Raw genomic sequence first — 21,148 nt, forward strand, 5'->3', positions numbered from 1 at the left:
CCTGATGGGATTAAAGTGATTTATTTATGCTTGATTAAGTTATAATTCCTTATGTACAATAACCTAGTTTTGTGTAGTTGCATTGAATGCTCATTGAATACTTAATGGTTCATTGATTTTTAAATAATTTAAACCACATATACTGTGTTTTTACCCACCCTTCCTCCACCTCAAACATTCTTTTTATTGCATCATCTGCTATTTACTGCTAGGGTCAGGGTAAATGAAAATGAGATGATAGGGTACAGGTAACTGTCTATTTACCTCTTCCTCAGGAGCGGACGATACCTATCACCTGGCTATGATAGAAAAGTGAAGTTTGAATGAAATCATGTCAAATATCATAGAAAGAATGACTTGGTTACAGAAATTTCTATTCATATCGTCTTATCCTTTGCCCACAAAGACACTAGAGTATATTTTGTTCTCATCTCGATTTTACAAGTTGAGGAAAATGAGTTCAGTGACCTAAGGGTCAGCGAGTTAGCACAACATCATGAAGACAAAAATTGCACCAAAATTTTAGGAGAAAAACACGTATGTGACCATTGCTTTCAGAAAGAAATGTTTAGATATGGGGTTTTGAAGACGAGAAAGTCAATTTGTAAACAAGTCGGCTTTACATTTTTAAGCATTTCCATGGCATAAATGAGGTTGGAACTTGAGAGCTTTTTGGTGGAGTAAGAAATGAGGAATTAATCAAAGAGAGGAAGATGTACCTAATGTGTTGTGATGATAACAAATAGAAAACAGAAGGACTTAAATTTCATGAGTCATTCTGGTCATTAACAGCCATCATCAGAAAAAACATCTTCATGTGTAGCTTTATAGGTGCGCTCCATACAATTACACACTAGCCTATAGTAATTTTTGAGTAATGTGCTGATATAATTACATTTGGCTTCACAAGTGTGTAAGCATTATCTTTTTTTTTTTCTTTTGTCTTGGCTTTAATTACCTTAGTAGTTGCAGGAGTTTTGGGGCTCCATACCAGCTTTTGGTTAGCAGAGTGAATTAACATAAAAGAGTCAATAAGAAATTAACCTACCCTGAATTTTCATTTTTATCCCATTTCACAAAACTTGAGTGTAAGACGGGAAGAAAGTTAATTGATTCCCCAGTTCAGAATTCTGTCAACTTGGAAGAAAATGTTAAGCCCAGTATATGAGACTGGGGAGAAGGAAGAAGAAGTCACTTCCCTCCCCAGTACCTTCCTACGTGCAGCCCACGGACTCCTACCCTCTCGGTTTCCCATTGCTTCCCTGCTGTGTTTCTTCTTCTTGGCTTTCCTGTTCCTCCACACACTAGAGATATAAGCATAATGATTTCTGATCCAAGATTGTGTAATATTTGAAATTAAAAAGGGTGAAATTTTGAGTCCCAAACCAAAACAATTAAAAAAAAAAAACTGGTGTCGGTGTGCACAGTCTTTAGAAAATAAACATAAAGCCAAACAGAAATGAGGCAATTAATTACAGCGATGGTTGCGCTCTGAAGCTCAGGGGTTCCTCTATATGTTTATTTCTACGCGGGCTTTGTGTTTCAGTAGGTCATAAATTGTTGCTCATATTTAGAGCAACAACTGGAATTGCGTTGTCCTTTAAGTCCACAAAAGCATGGCTTAATAACAAATATGCCAATGACTTAAAATACTTTATCTTTCTAGATCACTTACTTCGGTCATTACAGGAAGCGTTTGAGATCAGTATCAAGGATGTGAAGGGAGTGAGAAAATAGAACCGCTTCCTTTTCCCCCTTTTCCTTCTACCGAGTAGCAAGAGATCCAGTCCAGGTTTTGCCTCCGACTCTGCCTCTGAATTTCGGCTGTGCTCCGTGTAGCACGTTTCTCCCTCTCCCCTCCTTTCTCCTTCCCTCTAGCCTCCAGTGTCTGTCTCCGGGATTTCTCTCTTCCTATTTCAGGAGGACTCTCACAGGCTCCCTCAGCCTGTGTGAAGCTGAGGTTTCCCCTGGATCCAGTATATCCCCAACACATACCTCCACGCACACGCGTCCCCAAGAACCCCGCGCTCGGCCCGGCACACACGCGCGCTCACACACACTCGCGCTCGCCTGTCCGCCTCCTCCCTCCCCGGGAGAGCCGGCGCGCGTTCCCACCTTCGCTGCACCCTCGGGCGAGCCGAGCTCGCAGCGCTCTAGGATTCTGCGGCTCGGAAGTCGGATCGCAGCTCTGAACCCCCATGGTGGTTTTTTAAACATTCCTCTGCCTTCTCTCTCTCTCGTTTTGACTGCACCGTTTTCGATCTGGGGGGCTAGAGGAGCAAAGCGGCTGTTTTCCCAGCCAGCCCTGGTTGGCTTGCCATCCTCCATCTGGCTTATAAAAGTTTGCTGAGCGCAGTCCAGAGGGCTGCGCGGCTCGTCCCCTCGGCTGGCGGAAGGGGGTGACGCTGGGCAGCGGCGAGGAGCGCGCCGCTGGCTCTGGCGGGCTTTCGGCTCGAGGGGCAAGGTGAAGAGCGCACGGGCCCTGGGGTTTACCGAGCTGGATTTGCACGTCGCACCATGCCTTCCTGGATCTGGGCTGTGATTCTTCCCCTCTCCGGGCTGCTGCTGTCCCTCCCGGCCAGGGCGGAGGTGAAGGCTCGGAGCTGCGGCGAGGTCCGCCAGGCGTACGGTGCCAAGGGATTCAGCCTGGCGGACATCCCCTACCAGGAGATCGCAGGTAAGCGCGGGCGCGCGGCCCGGCAGGCTGCAGCCTTGGGCGACCGCACGTCCCCCCGGGCCGCCCGGCGCCCTCCTCCTTCCCCCTGTTGCTGAGTTGTTGGTGTTCACTTTCCGGCAGGGCTCTCCCGGACGCCCTGCCTCCGCGCCGGGCGGCGGATGCTCCGGCGGCTGTTCCCGCGGGGAAGGTGTGCGTCTCGGCTGCCTCATTGTGTGCACACGCGGGAGCGCCCTCTCTCCCTCCCGCCCGCTCTCCCTCCGCTCCGGCGCCCGTGCGCCCCCTTCGCGGCGGGCTCCGGCCGAGCGGGCCTGGGAGCCCGGGACGCCCGGGGGCGGCCGCGGCGCGAGGGCAGGTCGCCGAGCGGGGCGCCCACCCCGCGCCTCTCGCTCAGGCAAACTTGGAAGAACTGCGGCCGCAGTTTGCCCAGCGCCACAGTCTGAGTGGCGCCTTCCCCACTCCCGCCCTCGCGCCGGCGGGGGCGGTGGAGAGTCGCGGAGGGCTCCCCTAGCCGCTCGCTCCGCTCACCGGATCCTTCCGGGAGGCAGAGCGCACGGCGCCCGGGGCCGGGGGGCGGGCGAGGCGGGGGGACCCCACCGGGGGACCCGGCCTCCGCACGTCGGCAGTTCCGGGTCGGTTTGGGGAGTTCTCGGGCTGCCGGTTTCGGGCTTGGGGCGGGCTTTCGCGTTACGGGTCCTCAGTGCTTTCCAGATTGCGGTTGGTCACTAGTGGTTCGGGGGACACCCCCGGCGCGGCGGCCGGACGCGAGCGCGGTCTCGGCCGCCCGCCTGTTCTCAGAAGCCGCGCCAACTTAGGCGGGTGGCTCGCCGGTGGGTTTGTCCCAGGGTCCGTGGGCCCTGGGTGGCCCGCCGGCCGGGCCACTAGCATTCCTGCACCGGGAGCCCCCACCCCCTATCTCGGTGCCGGCGTGTGCGGAGCACTCGGTCTCCAACAACTTGTGCAGCAGCCCGAGTGCGTGTTTTCCGGCTCTTAGCTCCAACCGACTCGGAGCTTCTCCGGGGCTCTGTGAATGAAACGTGTCGGGGAGAGATAATCCTGTGGCTGCGAGGCAGCACAGCTGAGGGAGACTGAGAGAGGCCGGGAGATGCTGCGAGGGCGCGGGCCGCTCACACCCGGCGGTTGAAGTCCTCAGTGACCTCGGATGGTCAAATCAAAACGCTAAATCTCCACCAGCCTCCCTGCATGTTGCCAAAGAGCTGGTCGATGAGGGCAAAGCTCTTTGCAGAGATCTTAAAACATCCCCGTTTCTATACGTAATGGAATTGGTATTTTACTACGGTTGATTTGCACACCCTGCAAGGGAAGGTTTGCACTTTTACCGAAATGAACACATTTATATAAATTGAAGCATGGGGGTGTGTGGGGTGTGTGGAGATAGCCCATACACACGCCAACAGCGCCGAGCATTATGTACCGGGAGCCTTTTTCAATTCTGAGCCAGACGTAGCCAGCCTCTGGTGAGTCGGAGGCGGAACCTGTGGTGAATTATAAGTCCACTCTTCTATCCCTGTCACTTCTTCTCCCTTTTCCAGAACTCCTTAATTTGTTAATCAGTGAATGGAGAGCGACTGCCCCCACAGCTCCTTAAGTTTCTTAACTCTCCTTCCCCTTTGTCTACTGTTATTTCATTCTTTTTAATTAATTGATAAGGATCAGCTTTGCTTTTTTTCTCCTCCCCAAATCTCAGGGAATTCAACTTTTAAAAGGTTTTATAGCGTGGCTCACTTCTTCGAGGAACTTTTTCTCCTCTAATCTGGGCTTTTTCAAAGTGTATCTTTTAAACACACAGATATTTCCCAGCATGATTTCAGATATGATATCTCAGAGAAGAAAATAGTTCAGTATTTTTAAATTGTTTCGGTATTCTTTAGTGGATTATGGGACTTTCAGGGGACTGCACTTCATCCTTGGCATGACGCAAAGCTCCTTAATATCAAAGTGAAGGTTTTCAGTGTAAATAGTTTCTGTACTCCCCATTTACTTTCCTGAGAACATTTCCAGTGGTTAAAATAAATCCTTCAGGAGATTTTTTAACTACAGGGCTTTTTGTTTTTTTCTTCCCCCTCCACCTCCTGACAATTACAGTGCTCACTAATTAGCTATTAAATTCTGAAACGTGCACTTTTGTTAAACTCACTTTCTAGGGCTAAAGGGTACTGTTGACTTTGCCCTAACCCTGATGTGCTTTGATGCTGGTAGAAATGGTCAAGATAGAGGTCACTGTGGGGTCAGAGGCACATGTGATAGGAAAACACATGAATTAAAAGATAATTGTGTGTGTGTGTATATATATATGTATGTATGTGTGTGTATATATATATATATTCACATATATATTCAACATGAATTACTCAATGCTACATGTTGTTGTTGGAATAACCACGGAGGAAATATGTCCCATTATTAAAGAAAAACACTCTTTGGCTCTTCCCTAGTTCTGATACTATTTACATTTCATCATCTAGTGTATGGTGGTTATCCTTTCTTTAAACTCCCTTTTCATCCTTTGCCTTGTTTGGACTTTTAAGGGTTTGCCTGAGAAATGGCATATGCCATTAGTCTGCCAGGGAACATGAATTTAAAGGAACTGCTGTTCATAATTTAGATTCATGAGGGCTGTTTCTAATTGAAAGATATTTGCAGGTAGTTTGCCTGGTAAAATAACTGAGAAGTAATAAGGACATTATGCTTCATCATGACATTATTAAAGTTTTACTCAGAACTCACAATTGTGAAATAGTGTTGCCCTTTTCTATTCTAGGATAAAAGGGAGTTCTTCAAACTCAATAGATGAGGGGCTGTGATGGGTAATATATAAAGTTATACTCTCAGAGGGTGCGTGGGAGGCCTTTAAGGGCCAGTTTGCACCATCAATCTTCACTCAGTGCTGATTTTAAGCCATCCCAGGCAGATCAGATAGACTATCTGTCCTGTTTGAAAGACCTCCAAAGGGGAAGATTCGCGAGCCCCTCTCAGCATCCATTCTGATACTTCGTAATTCTTGTGGTATCGAAATGTTTCCACGTAACTAGCCTAAAGTCTTCCCAGTGTGCTTGCTTATTTTCTCCTGTTCTGTCTTCTGGGAAGGGATTGAGCAGTGAGTGGGTCAAGTTCTTTGTTAGGAGTGTTGTTTTGATCAAAGGTAGATATGAAACATTCCAGTCTTTCTTTGAGCGTCCATAATGTTATCTCATTTTCCCATCCCGACTCCTCTTGATGGCTCTAAACTCCTAAAAGAACTCAAGAACTGAAAAGAACATCTGCTTCAAAGACCAGGCAATTCAGGGAATGCTGTTTTATGCTTACTGGGCCACTACCTTATGTCTTGAACCTTCTTGGAGTCGTTAATTATAACCCCTCGGAGCTGACTAGTGGTGACTTATTGGCCTACATGTCTACTTTCTCCATTAGTTATCTAATGCATTCGTATTTAACAATCCCTCATGTAGAAATTACTATGTGCCCAGCCCCTGTTTAAATATTACCTGCTCCTAAAAACATTAAACATTGCCTTATTGACTCCTTTTGGTAATTTTGTAGATATCATCATTATCCCCATTTTATAGATGTAAGGACTGAGCAACACAGAAACTTAAATAATTAACTTGCCCAAGAATGACTCCGCTAGAAAGCGGTGAGGCTAGAGTTGCAACCCAGGCCATCAGTCTCCAGGTACTGGAGTCGTAGACTTAATCCTGCCCACTGCCATTCCGCATTTGTTGAACGAATGTGTGCAAAATCAGTTCTTTCCTCACCAATAGGTATATATAGCCTGGTGTTACCAGTCACCAGGTGTATTGCCTTATAGTTCATGCTGAATAGTTTCCTGTTTACTTGCAACATCAACAGTTTTTCAAAATCACTTTGAATTTGAATTTTATGTTCTCGGGAATTGGCCATGCTGCCATCACTAAATTGTATGTGTGTGTATGCATTTCCCTGATTTTTTAATTGTATCTATGTAGTTACATAAAAGGTGGAAACTAAAGAACGTGTGTTGGTATTTTTCATCATTCTGGACCTACCGGTTCAACAAAGTTTGCTGTAGGAAGTTATCATAGGGTAGTGGGAGGAGGGAAGCTTATCTCCACTGATGAGGAAAGAAGTATCGTTGTTTTCTCAGTATTTTGTCCCTTTTTGTGTCGCAGGTGTTTGGAGAGTTGGGCTACAGGTGGATAATAAAGAAAGCTTTAAACTTTTTCCCATCTCTTTAATATGAATTAATCTCAATACTCTAAAAATCTATTTCAAAATTCTATTCTATTCAAATCTATTCAAATCTACTCTCAAATCTATTTCAAAATTCTATTTCAAATTAAGAAAGAATATTCTCTTGTACTCTGCTGATGTACTAGTGACTTCTTTAAGTTCTTTAATTGTTGTCAAATTTCAGAATATGTAATGCTTCATGTCACCTGGTCTTTGTACAACAGTCCTTTCCTTTCTCTGCTGGGTTTCTCAGGGAACCTGTCCTCCCTCCCTCTGCACCTCCCCCCGCCCCCCAACTAACTTAATACATTTGCCATTACTACCTTTTTTTTCCGATTTGCATGTAGATATCGTATTAACATAAACAGAAAAAAAGTGTTTGGTAACTTTACTCTTTTACACACACATTAAATACCCTAGTTTGAAATAAATTATTTAATTTCCACTTAACTGCCTGCTTCATAGATTTCTGATTCCTTTGCCCTCTCTGTAGTTAGTTGTCTTTAAAATTCTTCCGAAGAACAGTGTGAGAGGTCTGAGTTAGCTGAACTTCAAATGTATTTTGTGTTTTGTTTTTTTATGATTTGCCAAGTCACTAGATTTCTAAAAGAATTGCATTAATTCCAGGTATCAAGGCAGTCTAAACTCTGGGCTATTAGGCGTGCCACTTGTTAAACTCTTGATTTGGGAATTAATTTTAGAATTATCCTTGCAAACAGTTATCTTAGCTGATTTAATTAGAGGATAATATGTCATCATTGAGAACAAGAGTTCATTTGAGTTGACTGATACACTTTTTTACATAAAACTCACATCTTTAACTGTACCACATGGTTAATAGCTTGTGAGTAGAAATGTAGGCCGCTATCAAAAGTGACTTAAAATATACAGCACTATGTCCTTTAAAGTATTATAGTATAAACATTGCATTGTAATTTATGTAAGAGTGTGACTAATGTTCTTTTATGATTATGGGTGAGTTTTATGAACACTTACAAAATACAAAATTGAGTCCTTTTAAACCAAAGTGACCTACAATTCAGTCACTACATTTGTACAGAAATATGAGTTTAGGATAGAAATTGTAGGAAGGGAAATGTTGATAAAATAATTTATTAGCTTAGTCTTAGCTTATATTTTAAGCCTGCAAAAGACTTTCTTCCCCCTTAATTCACATCTCTCAAAAGACTTCTGGCAAGGCCAGCTGTCTTGACAGTATAAACAGAATACTGAATATTCTTATATTCATATGCTTGTATATGTCTTTGCAGACCAAATTCTGCTCTACTAAATTCTTGGTGCTTATATATGTCTTCGCAGACCAAATTCTGCTCTACTAAATTCTTGGTGCTTATATATGTCTTTGCAGACCAAATTCTGCTCTACTAAATTCTTTAGCTGACATGTAATTCAACTTTGCATAGTTTCGTAGATTTCTTCAGTATTATTCAATTTTCAGTTATTTACATCATACTGTTTGAAAGTGTAATGGACTCCCTGGGATGGCATATTTGTAAATAAATGGTTTCATAGCAGTAAGTCTTGGTAAAGATTTAAAATTTCTAGTAGTCCTGAATGGCAGTATTTAAGAGCTTTTAATAACCTCGGATGAAAAATATTTTTTAAATGAATGCACCAGTTAGTAACAAAGAAAAATAGAAATCTGATTCCACATTTACACGTTATCCAGGTTGTCGATTTATTTTTATAACTCATTCTGTATTTTCTTTAGGCATTTCTTTTCCCCTCATCCAGTGAATATCTTTTGTATGCCTACTATGTGTAATTCACTGGGCCAGGCGCTGTATATAGGGCCACAGGGGATTTTAATCGCAGCAGGGAAATGGAAATTAAGGGACCACTCACAATCAAGGGCTGAGATACCGGCACTGTGACACAGTATTTAATCGGAGCATCTGATCTAATCGTGGGGTTAGGGAATGCCTTCTTGAGGAAGAGCAGTGGGCAGTGGGCTCAGGAGGACTTAGTACCTGTGTGGTTAGAAGACCCTGAAAGCATGAGAGGAGTTTGGAAGCTGGAGAAAACAGCCTGTGAATAGAAAGGGTGTGAGAGAGACCAGAGAGCAAGTGGGCCAGGTTAATGACTTGTATACAGTGTTCAAAGATGGCCCATGCAGCGTGACCCTATGGTTTACTTTTTCATCGCAGATACGGACCATTGGCTCTAAAAGCTGTGGGTGCTTAAGTCAAATTTTTATGCATCTGGTTGTTTTAAACACAGCCCAAAGAAATTGAGTTTTAACCAGTTAGACCCTGCCTGTTTTGTGTATCCTGCAAAGCTGCGTAACACCTGCCTGCTAACCATTTATAGGATGAACCTGGGGCCTAAAAGAAACGAAAACAAACAAAACAAAACAACAACCGAAAATCCAAGCTGCTGCCCTCTCCACTCTAAGGCTGAACAACATTACCTAGATACTTAATCCCCTTTCCCTCTCCAGGAGTTCCTGAGCCTTCTCCCCTTCTGGTAGTGGCTACCCTCTGTTATGTCTACAAGGCTTCAAGCTATGAGGGACTTCCCCTCTCAGGCAGCTTGTCAAAGTGCAACCCAAATAAAGCTCTCTGTGTCTGGCTGCCACCTCATGGTCCTGTCTCTTTCCTTAATCAGCCCTGAAATCCTGGAGCTCACAGCGCTGACCTTGGCCTTCAGCCTAGGGCAGTGAGAAGCTATTGAAGAAGTGTTTCAATCAGGATTGGACTTGATTTGAAATGTTACCTTGGTCTCTTTCTAGAGATGGCTTTCAGGGGAGGAAAAGCAGATACAGGAAGAGGAGATGTTAGCTTGAACTAGAGCAGTGCCTGGAAATGGAATGAAGTAGAAAGACTCAAGAAATATTTAGAAGCTGAGTGAAGTAAGTCAGATTGAGAAAGATAGATACCATGTGGTGTCACTTATATAGAATCTAAAAAAACGAACGAACAAAACAGAAACCAGATTCTTAGATGCAGAAAACAGATTGGTAGTGGCCACAGGGGAGGAGGGGCAGGGGGCAAGACGGTTAAAGGGGATCAAGCAGTACGAACGTACAATTACGGAATAAGTCTTGGGGATGTAATATGCTGCATCAGGAATATAGTCAAGGGTATCGTATTAACTTTGGAGGGTAATGGATGGTAACTAGACTTACTGAGGTGATCATTTTGCAGTGTCTACAAAGGTCAAATCACTATGCTGTACACCTGAAACTTATATAATATTGTATGTCAATTATACTTCCTTTAAAAAAAGAAATATTTAAGAGGTAAGTTTGGTATCACCAAAAGACCATTAATTAATCAAAAGTCATTCACTGGATATGTACTATGTGATGGACAGTGAGTACGAACTAGTCTCTGTATATGCGAAAGAGAGAGGTTCAGAGAGAGCAGCATGCATCCCAGAAACATTTTTGAGTTTACAAGGCCATGTAAATAACTCTGACATAGTTTATGTGTGCTTTTTAGTGGAGACAAAACTCAGTATCATTAAACCAGCATAGATAGGATTGTTAAGAGTATCAGTGTGACCGAGAGAAAGAGATTTCCCAAATGGGGGGAGGGTGGTGAGTTGTGAGTTGTTAACTCACAGTTCACTTTGAGTTGTTAACTCAAAGTATAGAGTTTTCAAAATATATGTAACCAGCTGTGCCACTTTGAAACTTAAGTCACAGTTGTGTGGCCAAGAGAGAGATTTCCCAAATAGGGTGGGGTGAGTTGTGAGTTAACTCTCAGAAAGTATAGAGTTTTCAAAATGTATGTAATCAGCTGTGCCATTTTGAAATTTAAGTCACAGGTTTTTTGTCCTATGGGAATGTAAAAAAATAACTTAAAATTTTTACCAAAATGAAGAATTAAATTGTTACTTCACTCCCCAATATTTAAACAATGCTATGTCCATGGCATAAGTACCAAATATGTTTCTGGTTGTAATGACTGGAATCATAAAATGAAGAGAGTTATTTGACCTTGCTGAGAGGAAGGGGTAAAATTTAATTTGGAGGATATTAGGGTTCTCTAGAGAAACCAAAGCAATAGGATACACATATAGATATAGGTATACATATGAGGAGATTTATTATAGGAATTAGCTCCAGAGGTTATGGAAGCCAAGAAGCCTCATGATCTGCCATATGTGAACTGGAGACCCAGGAGAGTGGAGGTGTAAGTCAGTCTGGGGCTGAAGGCCTTGGGTGGGGTGGAGTACTGTGGGATAGTGGAAATAAGTCTCAGATTCCAAGGCTGGAGAACTAGGAGCTCTGATGTTAATGTAGGAGAAATGGATGTCTGAGCTAAAGAAGAGTGACAGGGAATTTGTTCTTCCTCCACCTTTTTGTTCTCTTTGGGTCGTGAAGGATTGAATAATGTTTCCTTACACTGGTCACTCCTTCTACTGAATCACATGCTAATCTCTTCCCATAACATCCTTACAGACACACCCACAGATAATGTTTTACCAGCTATCTGGGTGTCCTTTAAGCAGGTCAAACTGACACGAAGTTAACCATCACAGGGACATTGAACGATGCGATGCCTAGCAGTTGACAAACACTCATGAAAGAAGGCGGCATTTGGGGTGGGGTTAAATTTGTAAGGAAAGTAGTACGTTTGGAAGATACTACAGAAAGCGATCAATTAAGAATTTGTGAGAAGCAATATTGAACAAATAGAGTGGGGTTGTATTTTTGATGGGCCTTGAAAACCCTAGCCTTTATGTGGCAGGAAGTAGGTCATCATTCTAGGTTCTTGGCAGTGAAATGACAAGATGAAAGTATTGTTTTAGATTGGTCAAGCACTATAAACAGGATGGAATAGTGTAGGGATTATTAAAGGCCCAGGAGGCGGGAAGGAAGATAGCCAGGGGGCTGATTTAGATACTAAAGCCTGAGATGCCAAGGGCCAAGACGAGGTTAAGAGGTGAGAAGAAGGGGTGAGTGAGGTCAGCAGGGAAGAGGCAACATTAAAAAGAAAAAAAAAAAACAACTGAAAAACTTTACTCCTACTACTCAGAAGTTCCAATAAAAGGGTTTAAAGAAGACAAGCCGTTGAAATTCTTGCCTGAAATCATCTGTGTCATTTAAGATACTTTTGGCAGCAGGTCACAAAAAATCCTGAATTGGCTGTCTTCCACAATCAGGGAAAGCCATCATTTCACATACGTTCCAATACAGAGCAGTTCTACGTGTGAGAGAGTGGGAAGTTAACACTATCATGAGGGTCTTGGGTTCTCTCCATCTTTTGTCTCTGCTTTCCTCATTCTACAGGTCAGCTCCATTACAGAAAGAAGATGGCTGCTGGAATACTAAGAGCCAAAGCTTCATTATGATGCCCAGAGGTACACAGTAGGGCTATTTCGTCCCATGTTTATCTCCTCATTGACGAGACAGATTAACTCAGAAGTCCCCCAGCAGATTTACCCAGCCTCTCATTCCAGAATTGCTTCCTGTGCTGGTGCCTGGAAGAGAAAGGAAAAGATCATGGCTGTTGACTTGGACCCATCGTGGCTACACCCTCAGACAGGGGCTGATGTTCACCTTCCTTAAGTATATGGCCACTGAATTGCTTGGGTAATATTCCTAAGAATCCCCAGGAATTGAGGGTAATGGAGAAGTTGAGAAGAATTACTCAGATTGTCTGAATCAATTACGTATTTGGCGTTCTTACTTGAGTCCAGTATTTCTCAACTCTGGCCAGCGGTGAACTGACACATGTTTAGCAGTTAGCTTTCAGGAGGGTAGGGTGTGGGAAGATCTGATTTGTAGCATTTGCCAATTTCTGTGCTATGTTCCCACCATGACGGATTTCAAGCCACTAACAGTTTAACAACCAGCTTACAAAATTCCTGAAAATTTAACAGCTGGCTCTTTTGAGTTGGAAAAAGCCAGGGCTGTCCTGGAATCATGTGAGGTAGCATTAAACAACAACAACAACAACAACAACAACAAAAATTGTGCTCCATCTTTAGATCCTCTGATTTAATTGGTCTGAGACAGGGCACTCTTTTTCCTGGCCTGCTCCCTCCCTTCTTCCTTTCTTTTTCAGTTTTCCCTAGTATTTCTGATGTGCATCCAGGAAAGGGAAGCAGTTAGCTAAAGCTGTGCTTCATAAACTTTATCAAACATCAGAAATACAGGAGGGCTTGTTAAACACTAATGCCTCGGCCCCACCCCCAAAGTTTCTGTTTTCATTGTTCCTGGGTAGGGCCTGTAATTTGTATTTTTTACAGATTCCCAGGTGATGCTAATGCTGGTCCAGGCACCATCTCGAGTCTCTGGGGACCAAACTCTGGGTGCATTCACTGTGGTTTTAAATACAGGTTTTTGTCAGGGTAGACAGTCAAATTTGCGCAATGACTTCTGTTATTTCTCATCTTGATTTTAAGAATCTCAACCCACCGAGTGTCTCTGATTCAAATTGCATTTCAGTCGTCCTCCTCCCCCATTGCCTCTGACTTCTTTTAGACGCTCGCTTTGGCCACTAGGGGGACTAAGGGAAAGAAAGTGGTTGGAGCGGTTCAATCCAGAACTACCTACGCATGGAACAAAAGGGCCCCAACTCAGCTGCAGGCGCATATCTGCTTGAGTAGGAGAGAACCACAACATTGCTTTAAATGGGAACTGGTTGACGTTTTCAGGTTTTTTTTTTTTTTTTTTTTAACTGTAGGATCCCAATTGTTCTTTGCTAATGTGACAGGCTCTCTTTGGGTATGGCTCGTTTCTTTGGGGAGGTTCCTATTCAGAAGATTTTTGGGGAAGAGTGATTCCGTTTCCTTGCTCCTTTGAGCTGTTTTTCCTGGACTAAATGCAGATCTAGCCATTTTTTCTTGACCTCTAGACTCTTATGCAAGGAGACTACATTTAGAGCTGGTCAGTCTTCATTTTTATACACATTCTATTAAAGATGTAGCATAATACATTCAGGGCATGCACACCTGTGTTCTGTAGGCTTGATTGGCTGGTGTGTTTGCTCCTTATTACAGTTCTTGGATTTCTTGAGAAATTGGCTTCCTCTTTTGTGCCCCCAGGACAGCTGAGATTAGCAAGGGCTAGTGCTCCTCAGTGGGATTTCAGAGAACTGGAGGTGTTTCCTCCTAAGGTTGCAGTAAGGTTGAGGCAAGTATTTTCTTTGCAGAGAAACTACTTTGAGGTCTGCTTTTTAAAATGAATAATTTTCAATTATTTTCTTAATGGGTCAGAGTAGCTCGAAGTCAGTTGCACCTTTGAAATGAACTTGCTTCTATGCTTTTAGATTTATAGAGATTTTTAAATGACAGGACTTAACTTTTTCCTGAAAAAGCAAGAAAATACTTTTCCCCATACTTTAGCTGTTTGCTTATCCTATTTTCTTCTAAATCCCAATGATTGGGAGTTTTTAAAACTTAAAAATGATGAAACTTAATATGCCCAGCATCTTTTTTCCTTTTTTACAGCAAAAGGTTTAACAAATGGTTTTGAAGAATTTAAATGATCTTTGACATATTGGGAGCTCTATTTGGAAAATAAGGTATTAATAATTTGGAAATGTAGGATTCTGAGCACTCCTTGATCTATTACAGCTTTTCCTCTAGCTATATATTTATATTGAACTTAGGTAACATAGTTTACTCTTACTTTTACATTATCAAGTGCTAATGTGTGAAAGGCTTTTATTGTACTTTTACTACTCATTTGATTATGTGGTGTCTTATTTAATATTCTTTCACAGACTTGGGGGTATTTAGACATCAGGAGGTCAAGTACTACGTTAAAAGCATAGGCCAGTTTTTATATGACTGCAATAAAGAATATATTCATTTCACTTATATTACCACATGGCTCTCATAAAAAAAGGTCAGTTTCAATTGAATATAAAATAGGTTACAAATGGCAAATCTTATGTCATCAACAACAAAATTATTATGGATAATTCCTTTTCAATGACTCCCTTCCCTTCTTTAAAAAAATAACTTGAAGGTTTCATAAAATCATAGATCCTTATGATGTTTTGAACAATAGACACAAAATTATATAAATCCATTTTTTTCTTTAGTCAAGAATACATATAATCATACTGAAATTCCAGTTGAAATAGCAATTCAAGTGCATCACAGATTCACAGCAAAAAATTCCATGAAATTATACTTTTTCATTTTGTTGTTATATTAATTTAACAGATTAACTTCGAATCAATTTCTCAGCCTGGGGTTATTGATGTACAGATAAATATTATTACAAGAAGTTACATGCGAAAATGTAGGCCGATTGCTATGATTTAAGAGTGGCAGTTTATTCTTATCCAGAACATAGTAAATTATAGAAAGGTTTTCAGTTTCTCCAAGGGTTGACTATATATAAAAATACAGGTTGTAATGATCTTAATTCTGTGTGGTAACTAAGGTTGCATTTTATAACCGGAATGACAAATTCCTACAACTGAAAAACCTATACGCATTTTAAAGTGAATTTTAACCTTCCTTGCCATTCATTTGGGTAAAGTACAACTCTTGACAGGCCATCGTTATTCCCCTGAAATGTTTATTTTCAAAAGTGTGACCTTGTATTTGAAAAAAGTTTGTAAATGCTCTGTGTTCTGAAAGGCTTTGAAACAGTATTATTTGGGAAAAATGAGCCTCGCTCACAACTACTATAATCAGGAAAAATAGAAAGATGGAATACGAATCAGCGAGAGCAGCCTGTTCTCGGATCCACGGTTCCTAAAGCTATCTTCTTTCAGGGCGACGATTCGATTCCCATTTTAACCTAATTAAGCAGTCGAGAGAACCAGTGTCCTACGAGATAAGCCCGGAGGCTCCTGGAAGCCCCGGGCTGCTCATTACCTCCCAGGCACTGCCAGGGAGCCGCTGCCCGGGACTTCTGGAAGGTGCCACGGATGCCCAGAAGGAGGCTCTGGTGTGCAGCGCCAGCCCGTAGGTATACCACCTTCAGCCACATTTCAGCCCTGTTACTGTGGAATTGATTTTCACGGCTCGTGACAGAAGCTGTTTTCAGCCTTTGAAAAGGAAGTAGCTGGGGCTGATCCTCCTAACACAAACAGCAAATTGCTCTGTGGCTTTCATAGCATTGGAGGTCTGTTACCTTAAGGTTCTAATGGCCTTTTAACAGTGTTTCCAGCTGAGCAGCAGATGTAAAGGATACTGAACATTGAAAGCACTGTTCTTTTTTTTTCCTCCTCCCTGAAAGAATCATTTTTTACAGATATTGTACCAACACCGTATCCCAGGACCTATTTGGTGGCATGTTAGATTTGAAAGATGGAACCAAATCTCAGGTGAAGTCTTGTCAATACCGTCGGCCCGACCAACCTTACTGGGCTGTGTGTCCCCATGTTCCTGCTCATCGGGAACCGGGATCGTGTCACCATTAGTAGGGGCCCATTTGGTGATATCTCATCAGGGAGAAAAAAATAATTAATGGAACCCCATGAAGCCTCTAAAAGTCCTGATACTTATTTTAAGTTCGTTTTCATCCTAAACATTTCAGAAATACGCTACAAACAGTGCGGTTCGCCTTTTAGAATTCTATCCAGTCTCCCTTTGTTTTGCCTTTCTATTGTTTCGGGTGTTAGTTCTGTCTTTCTGTTGGTTAGGGTATGAGATGTTCCTGAAGGAGAGCTATGCCTTCCCCGCACAGTGTCCTTGAAGGCCTTTAAACGAAGCTTTGGTCTGTTGAAGAAGGGTAGCATTTCTTGTGGACTTTTGAGGAAAAAGTTAAACATAACTGAGGGACACTTGTCGAATTGGACGTTTTTTCCTTTTTAAAAAGTAAAAATTTCTTCAAAAGAAGTAGGGGCGCGTGGGTGTGGCCCAGTCGGTTAAGCATCTGACTCCTGGTTTTGGCTCAGGTCATGATCTCACGGTTCATGAATTCGAGCCCTGCATCGAGATCTGTGCTGACAGCGTGGAGCCTGCTTGGGATTCTCCCTCTATCTCTGCCCCTCCCCTCTCTCATAGGTGCACTCTCTCTCTCTCTTTTTTACTCAAACTAAATAAATAAACATTTCAAAAAATAAAAAATTAGAGAAATAGCATGTCTTTTGATTTCACTTAGGTCCAAGCAGTGCTTGTATTTGAGCTTTCCAGTGGTAACTCTGCGAGGTAAGAGCAGAACAGCCATGCCAATGAGTCCTCACCCCTCACTCCAGGAACTGACCTGTTTTGAAGCTTTTGGAGGGACCCTTGGTAAGTATGTGAACTGCCACCATTTTCCCCCCAAAGTTGAAAATACGCGTAACTTGAAACGCTACAGTGAACAGGGGATGTGACTAGACGCGCAATTCCTTCCCTTTTTGTTCCTCTTCTTCCTCCTACTCCCTCTCTTGTGCACTCACATAACCCATGAGAAAAAAAGTATTAGCATGGTCTAGTATTTAAAATTTAGTAGGGGCGCCTGGGTGGCGCAGTCGGTTAAGCGTCCGACTTCAGCCAGGTCACGATCTCGCGGTCTGTGAGTTCGAGCCCCGCGTCGGGCTCTGGGCTGATGGCTCAGAGCCTGGAGCCTGTTTCCGATTCTGTGTCTCCCTCTCTCTCTGCCCCTCCCCCGTTCATGCTCTGTCTCTCTCTGTCCCAAAAATAAATAAACGTTGAAAAAAAAAATTTAAAATTTAGTGTGGTTAGTTTAGCTCTTCTAGGTAACAACGTGTGGGAAGCTTGCTCTGGCGCTGTGGTTAAGCAGAGACTGGCTTTGAGTCCCGGCTCTACCGCTTAGCTCTTTTGAACCTGTCCCTGCCTCTATTTTGTCCGTGAACAAGGATAATAACACAGAGTCCCTCCACTCATCGTTGTGATTGTATTAAATGAATTAACATTTATGAAGCTCTTAGAATAGCGGCTGGCATACAATAAAGGCTATATACGTGTTCCTCACATAACAAATAATAGATAAGAAGATCAATCCCTTGATGAGGGTGGGGAGTAACATGGGAAGAAAGGGGAAGAGTGAGTTTCTATGGGCTCCTCCCATCTCCAGGGCTAAGCCTGGCCTGTAGGCACTGCTAACGTTTGGGGTTGGCCTGCCGAGTGATCTGCTCTTGTGCAACTTGGGAAGGAACCGGTAGCCCCCTTTCCTGGAGTACTCACCCTGATGTTGGATTTTTCTGGCCCCGTAGGCCTCCTGAATCACTGGTTTATTCCTCACCTGGCTTCTAGAACTTTGATCACCTTCTATGGTGGGAGCGTGACACGCTTTCTGGTCTGCAACTCAGTGGCATTCTGAATCTACCCAGGAGGGCACTGGAGACCACTGGGCCAGACCTGTGCCCCCCGCCCCCCCCCTGCCCCCCAGGTGTGGGTGTAGCCCTCCCTCTGAACATCTTTGCCAGCAGTCCACCAGGCAGTCTCTTTACAGATTCCGAAACACTTAGCGCTAGGAATCCCTCATCTCTGTGGCTTTCCTGTGTTGGTGGGAAGCTCCGAGAGGAGAAACCGGGAAATGTGGCGAACCTCCCTTCTTCACATAGATCCCCGGGGCAGGGATGGGTTTGCTACCTGTCCTCTTTCTGGCTGGACCTCAAGCCCTTTATCCAGGCTTGGAGACTTGTCACCAAAAGAGGTCAGAGAAGAGACACTCATAGCTTTGGAGGTGGAGACAATATATAGAAGACAATATATTGAGGGGCAGACCAAATCGAGCCAGTGAAATATTTGCAGAATATTATCCTCATTACACACACAATATGGAAACTTCCGAGGCATCTCTACATTATCAGGTGAACTGGAAATGACATCAGTTCTTTGTTTATGTGGGAATCTTTGGGATTTCTGGCAGATGGCATCATATAGGAGCCAAAGGACTTAGTTCCTTGTTTTGTGCTTACTCATTGGTTATTTTGAAGTTTTCTTCACCTCCTTGAACCCCAGTGTCCTCATGCATATAAAGGGACAGTAAGATAGCCTGGCTCATGGTGTTCTTTGTGAGGATTAAATCACATAATGCGTGTGAACAGACTGACAGAAGTCTCCAGGAAATGTTAGCTCTCCTTTTCCCAATTCCCTCCTGACACATGTATCGTGATGAGAAATCTTCCTGTGTCTTATTCAGAAGAGGAGAGAAACCTAGTAGGCTGTAATCCCCGCTGTAAGACTTAGTCATTTTTAATTTCCTTTTATGATAAGCTTCTGAGAGAGAAGCTCTTATAGAACGTTAAAAGGTGATCTTGAAATGCTGGTAAGTGTCAAATAGCAAATCTTTTAAAAACATTTTCTTTCTCTTCTTTTTTGGTCTTCTTGGAGCTGACTGTGAAACTTCTCTTTTATGCTGTTCTCATAGGTTCCTGTTGTGCATACTGTCCTCAAGAATGATGGCTTTATTTTACTTTCCTTAAAGCAGGGGTTCTCAGACTTGAGTGTACATCAGAATTATCCAGAAGGCTTATTCCACTGTGGGCTGCTGGGTCCCCTTCTGGGAGTTTCTGATTTGGTAGATCTGAGATGGAGCCCACTGCCCTGGCGATGCTGAAGCTGAAGGTATCTAGGCCACACTTTGAGAACCACTGGCTTCAGGTTTACGCCTCAAACCGTCAAAGTCAACTTCGTTCTCCAATAGCTTGAGAATAAATTTCAACCATCTTGGTTTGACATTCAAGAACTAAAACTACTTACTGACCTCGTGTCAAGCACCCTTCCTCTAGAAATTTCTGTCTCAGGAAACCTTTTTCACTAAACTTACTCTTCTTTCCGTGTCTCACTGCACTTGCCAATACTCATGACAGTGCTTGGTCTGTCCTTTCCAGATTTCTCTACCAACTAAAAAGCAGTTTAGCTCAAATTATTCTTCACGAAATTGCCCTATTACCCAGTTCCTCTTTTCTCCTTCTAGCCATGCTTGTGTAGTATTTGTCTGTTGGCTTGGTAATTAATCAAATTGCGATCTCCTGACTCTTTTTAATGTTTATTTATTCAGTTTTGTGAGAGACAGAGAGGGAGAGCAAGCCAAGGAGCGACAGAGAGGGAAGGAGAGAGAGAATCCCAAGCAGGCTCCATACTGTCAGTACAGAGGCTGATGTTCAGCTCTATCTCATGAATTGTTAGATCGTGGTCTGAGCTGAAATCTAGAGTTGGATGCTTAACCTACTGAGCCACCCAGTGCCCCCCACCATCTCCTGACTCCTTAAGTTGTTGTCTTAAATCATTTAAAATTGATCACTTAATTTTTGTTTCCCAAAATTGCCTACGTAATATGTGGTAGCTGATGGCACTTAAGTATGTATTTGTCCTTTCCAGAGCACAGTGCTTAAGCACAGTAGGTATTCAATAAATAACTGACCACTCCTTGATTGGACATAATAAGAAACTTTTTTTTTTTTTGGGGGGGGGCCAGGCCTCACTTAAAGACAACGTTAAGTAAGATCAAAATTAAATGATGTAACATGAAGACACCCTTATGTTTTCTTTGAAAGAGTGTAGCTGATAAATCCTATTAGGTAAAGCCAGTGGAAATCAATTCATGGACATATAGACCGGAGTTTATTGTGTGGGTCCCGCAGTTTGTTGCTTTCACTTTGTTTTAAAGCCTACTGTTTCTCTCAGGGAAGCACCTACTATATATAGGTATATGTCTATCAAAATGTTTTTTCAAAATGTGGCATATTTTAGCTATCACTGACAGCAATTTTCAAATGCCTGAAAAGATTAGAGAAGTTAAATGTAAAGAGTACTATAAATTGCAGTGACATTTCCTGGGAGATAAAGAAATTGATAGAGAGGAAAGTTAGTTTAAAAAGTCAGGCCTAGGGATAAAGCAATCAAATTGTACCACCTTTGGAATGATCTATTTACGATGGAGGCTTTGAATAATAAATTGTGCCACAGGAATGCTCATAGGAACCACTTGTAATTTTCTGAATTCCATTTTAAGCTGTTACCAACCTGGACTGTCTTACTTATTGTATCAGTTCAGGTCAGTTAAAATTTATTTTTAATTACTTGCTTGAAGAGCAGCACCCACAATTTCCCTGCCCTTGAGACACACATAGAGTACTGCAGGCAGATATATAGATGATTAGTTTCCATATGATGTGTTGTGATAAAGGCCTACAGGAAAGCAGGGTGAGGTTGAGGGCAGGTAAAGGTAACCCATCAGAGGGGGAGGGAGAGAGGCAGGGAGTTAGAGAATAGGGAGTACTGGTTTTCTTCACCACAATAATCTGTTTCTTATACAGGATTAATTGTTTTTTCATGTACGTGGCTGAACCCTAATTTTATAGTAAATAGGGGAGGTTAAATTCTCCTACCAAATAGAAGATCGTGCCCCGC

General features: G+C 42.8%; 1 protein-coding gene across 1 annotated transcript in view; it reads left to right on the plus strand.

Moving 5' to 3' along the window:
* The first annotated feature begins 2,517 nt into the window (after positions 1 to 2,517).
* Positions 2,518 to 21,148, plus strand: part of GPC6 (glypican 6) — a 1,113,953-nt gene continuing 1,095,322 nt past the window's right edge. Inside the window, exon 1 of the mRNA XM_047083452.1 lies at positions 2,518 to 2,677. Within this exon, the coding sequence (XP_046939408.1) occupies positions 2,518 to 2,677 (160 nt within the window). The remainder of the gene's footprint in view (positions 2,678 to 21,148) is intronic.

This window comes from Lynx rufus, unplaced genomic scaffold (assembly GCF_022079265.1).
Source record: "Lynx rufus isolate CCGP_SWC_20201006 ecotype Redwood Valley unplaced genomic scaffold, mLynRuf1.p SCAF_1, whole genome shotgun sequence".
In the NCBI taxonomy this organism is placed as follows: domain Eukaryota; kingdom Metazoa; phylum Chordata; class Mammalia; order Carnivora; family Felidae; genus Lynx; species Lynx rufus.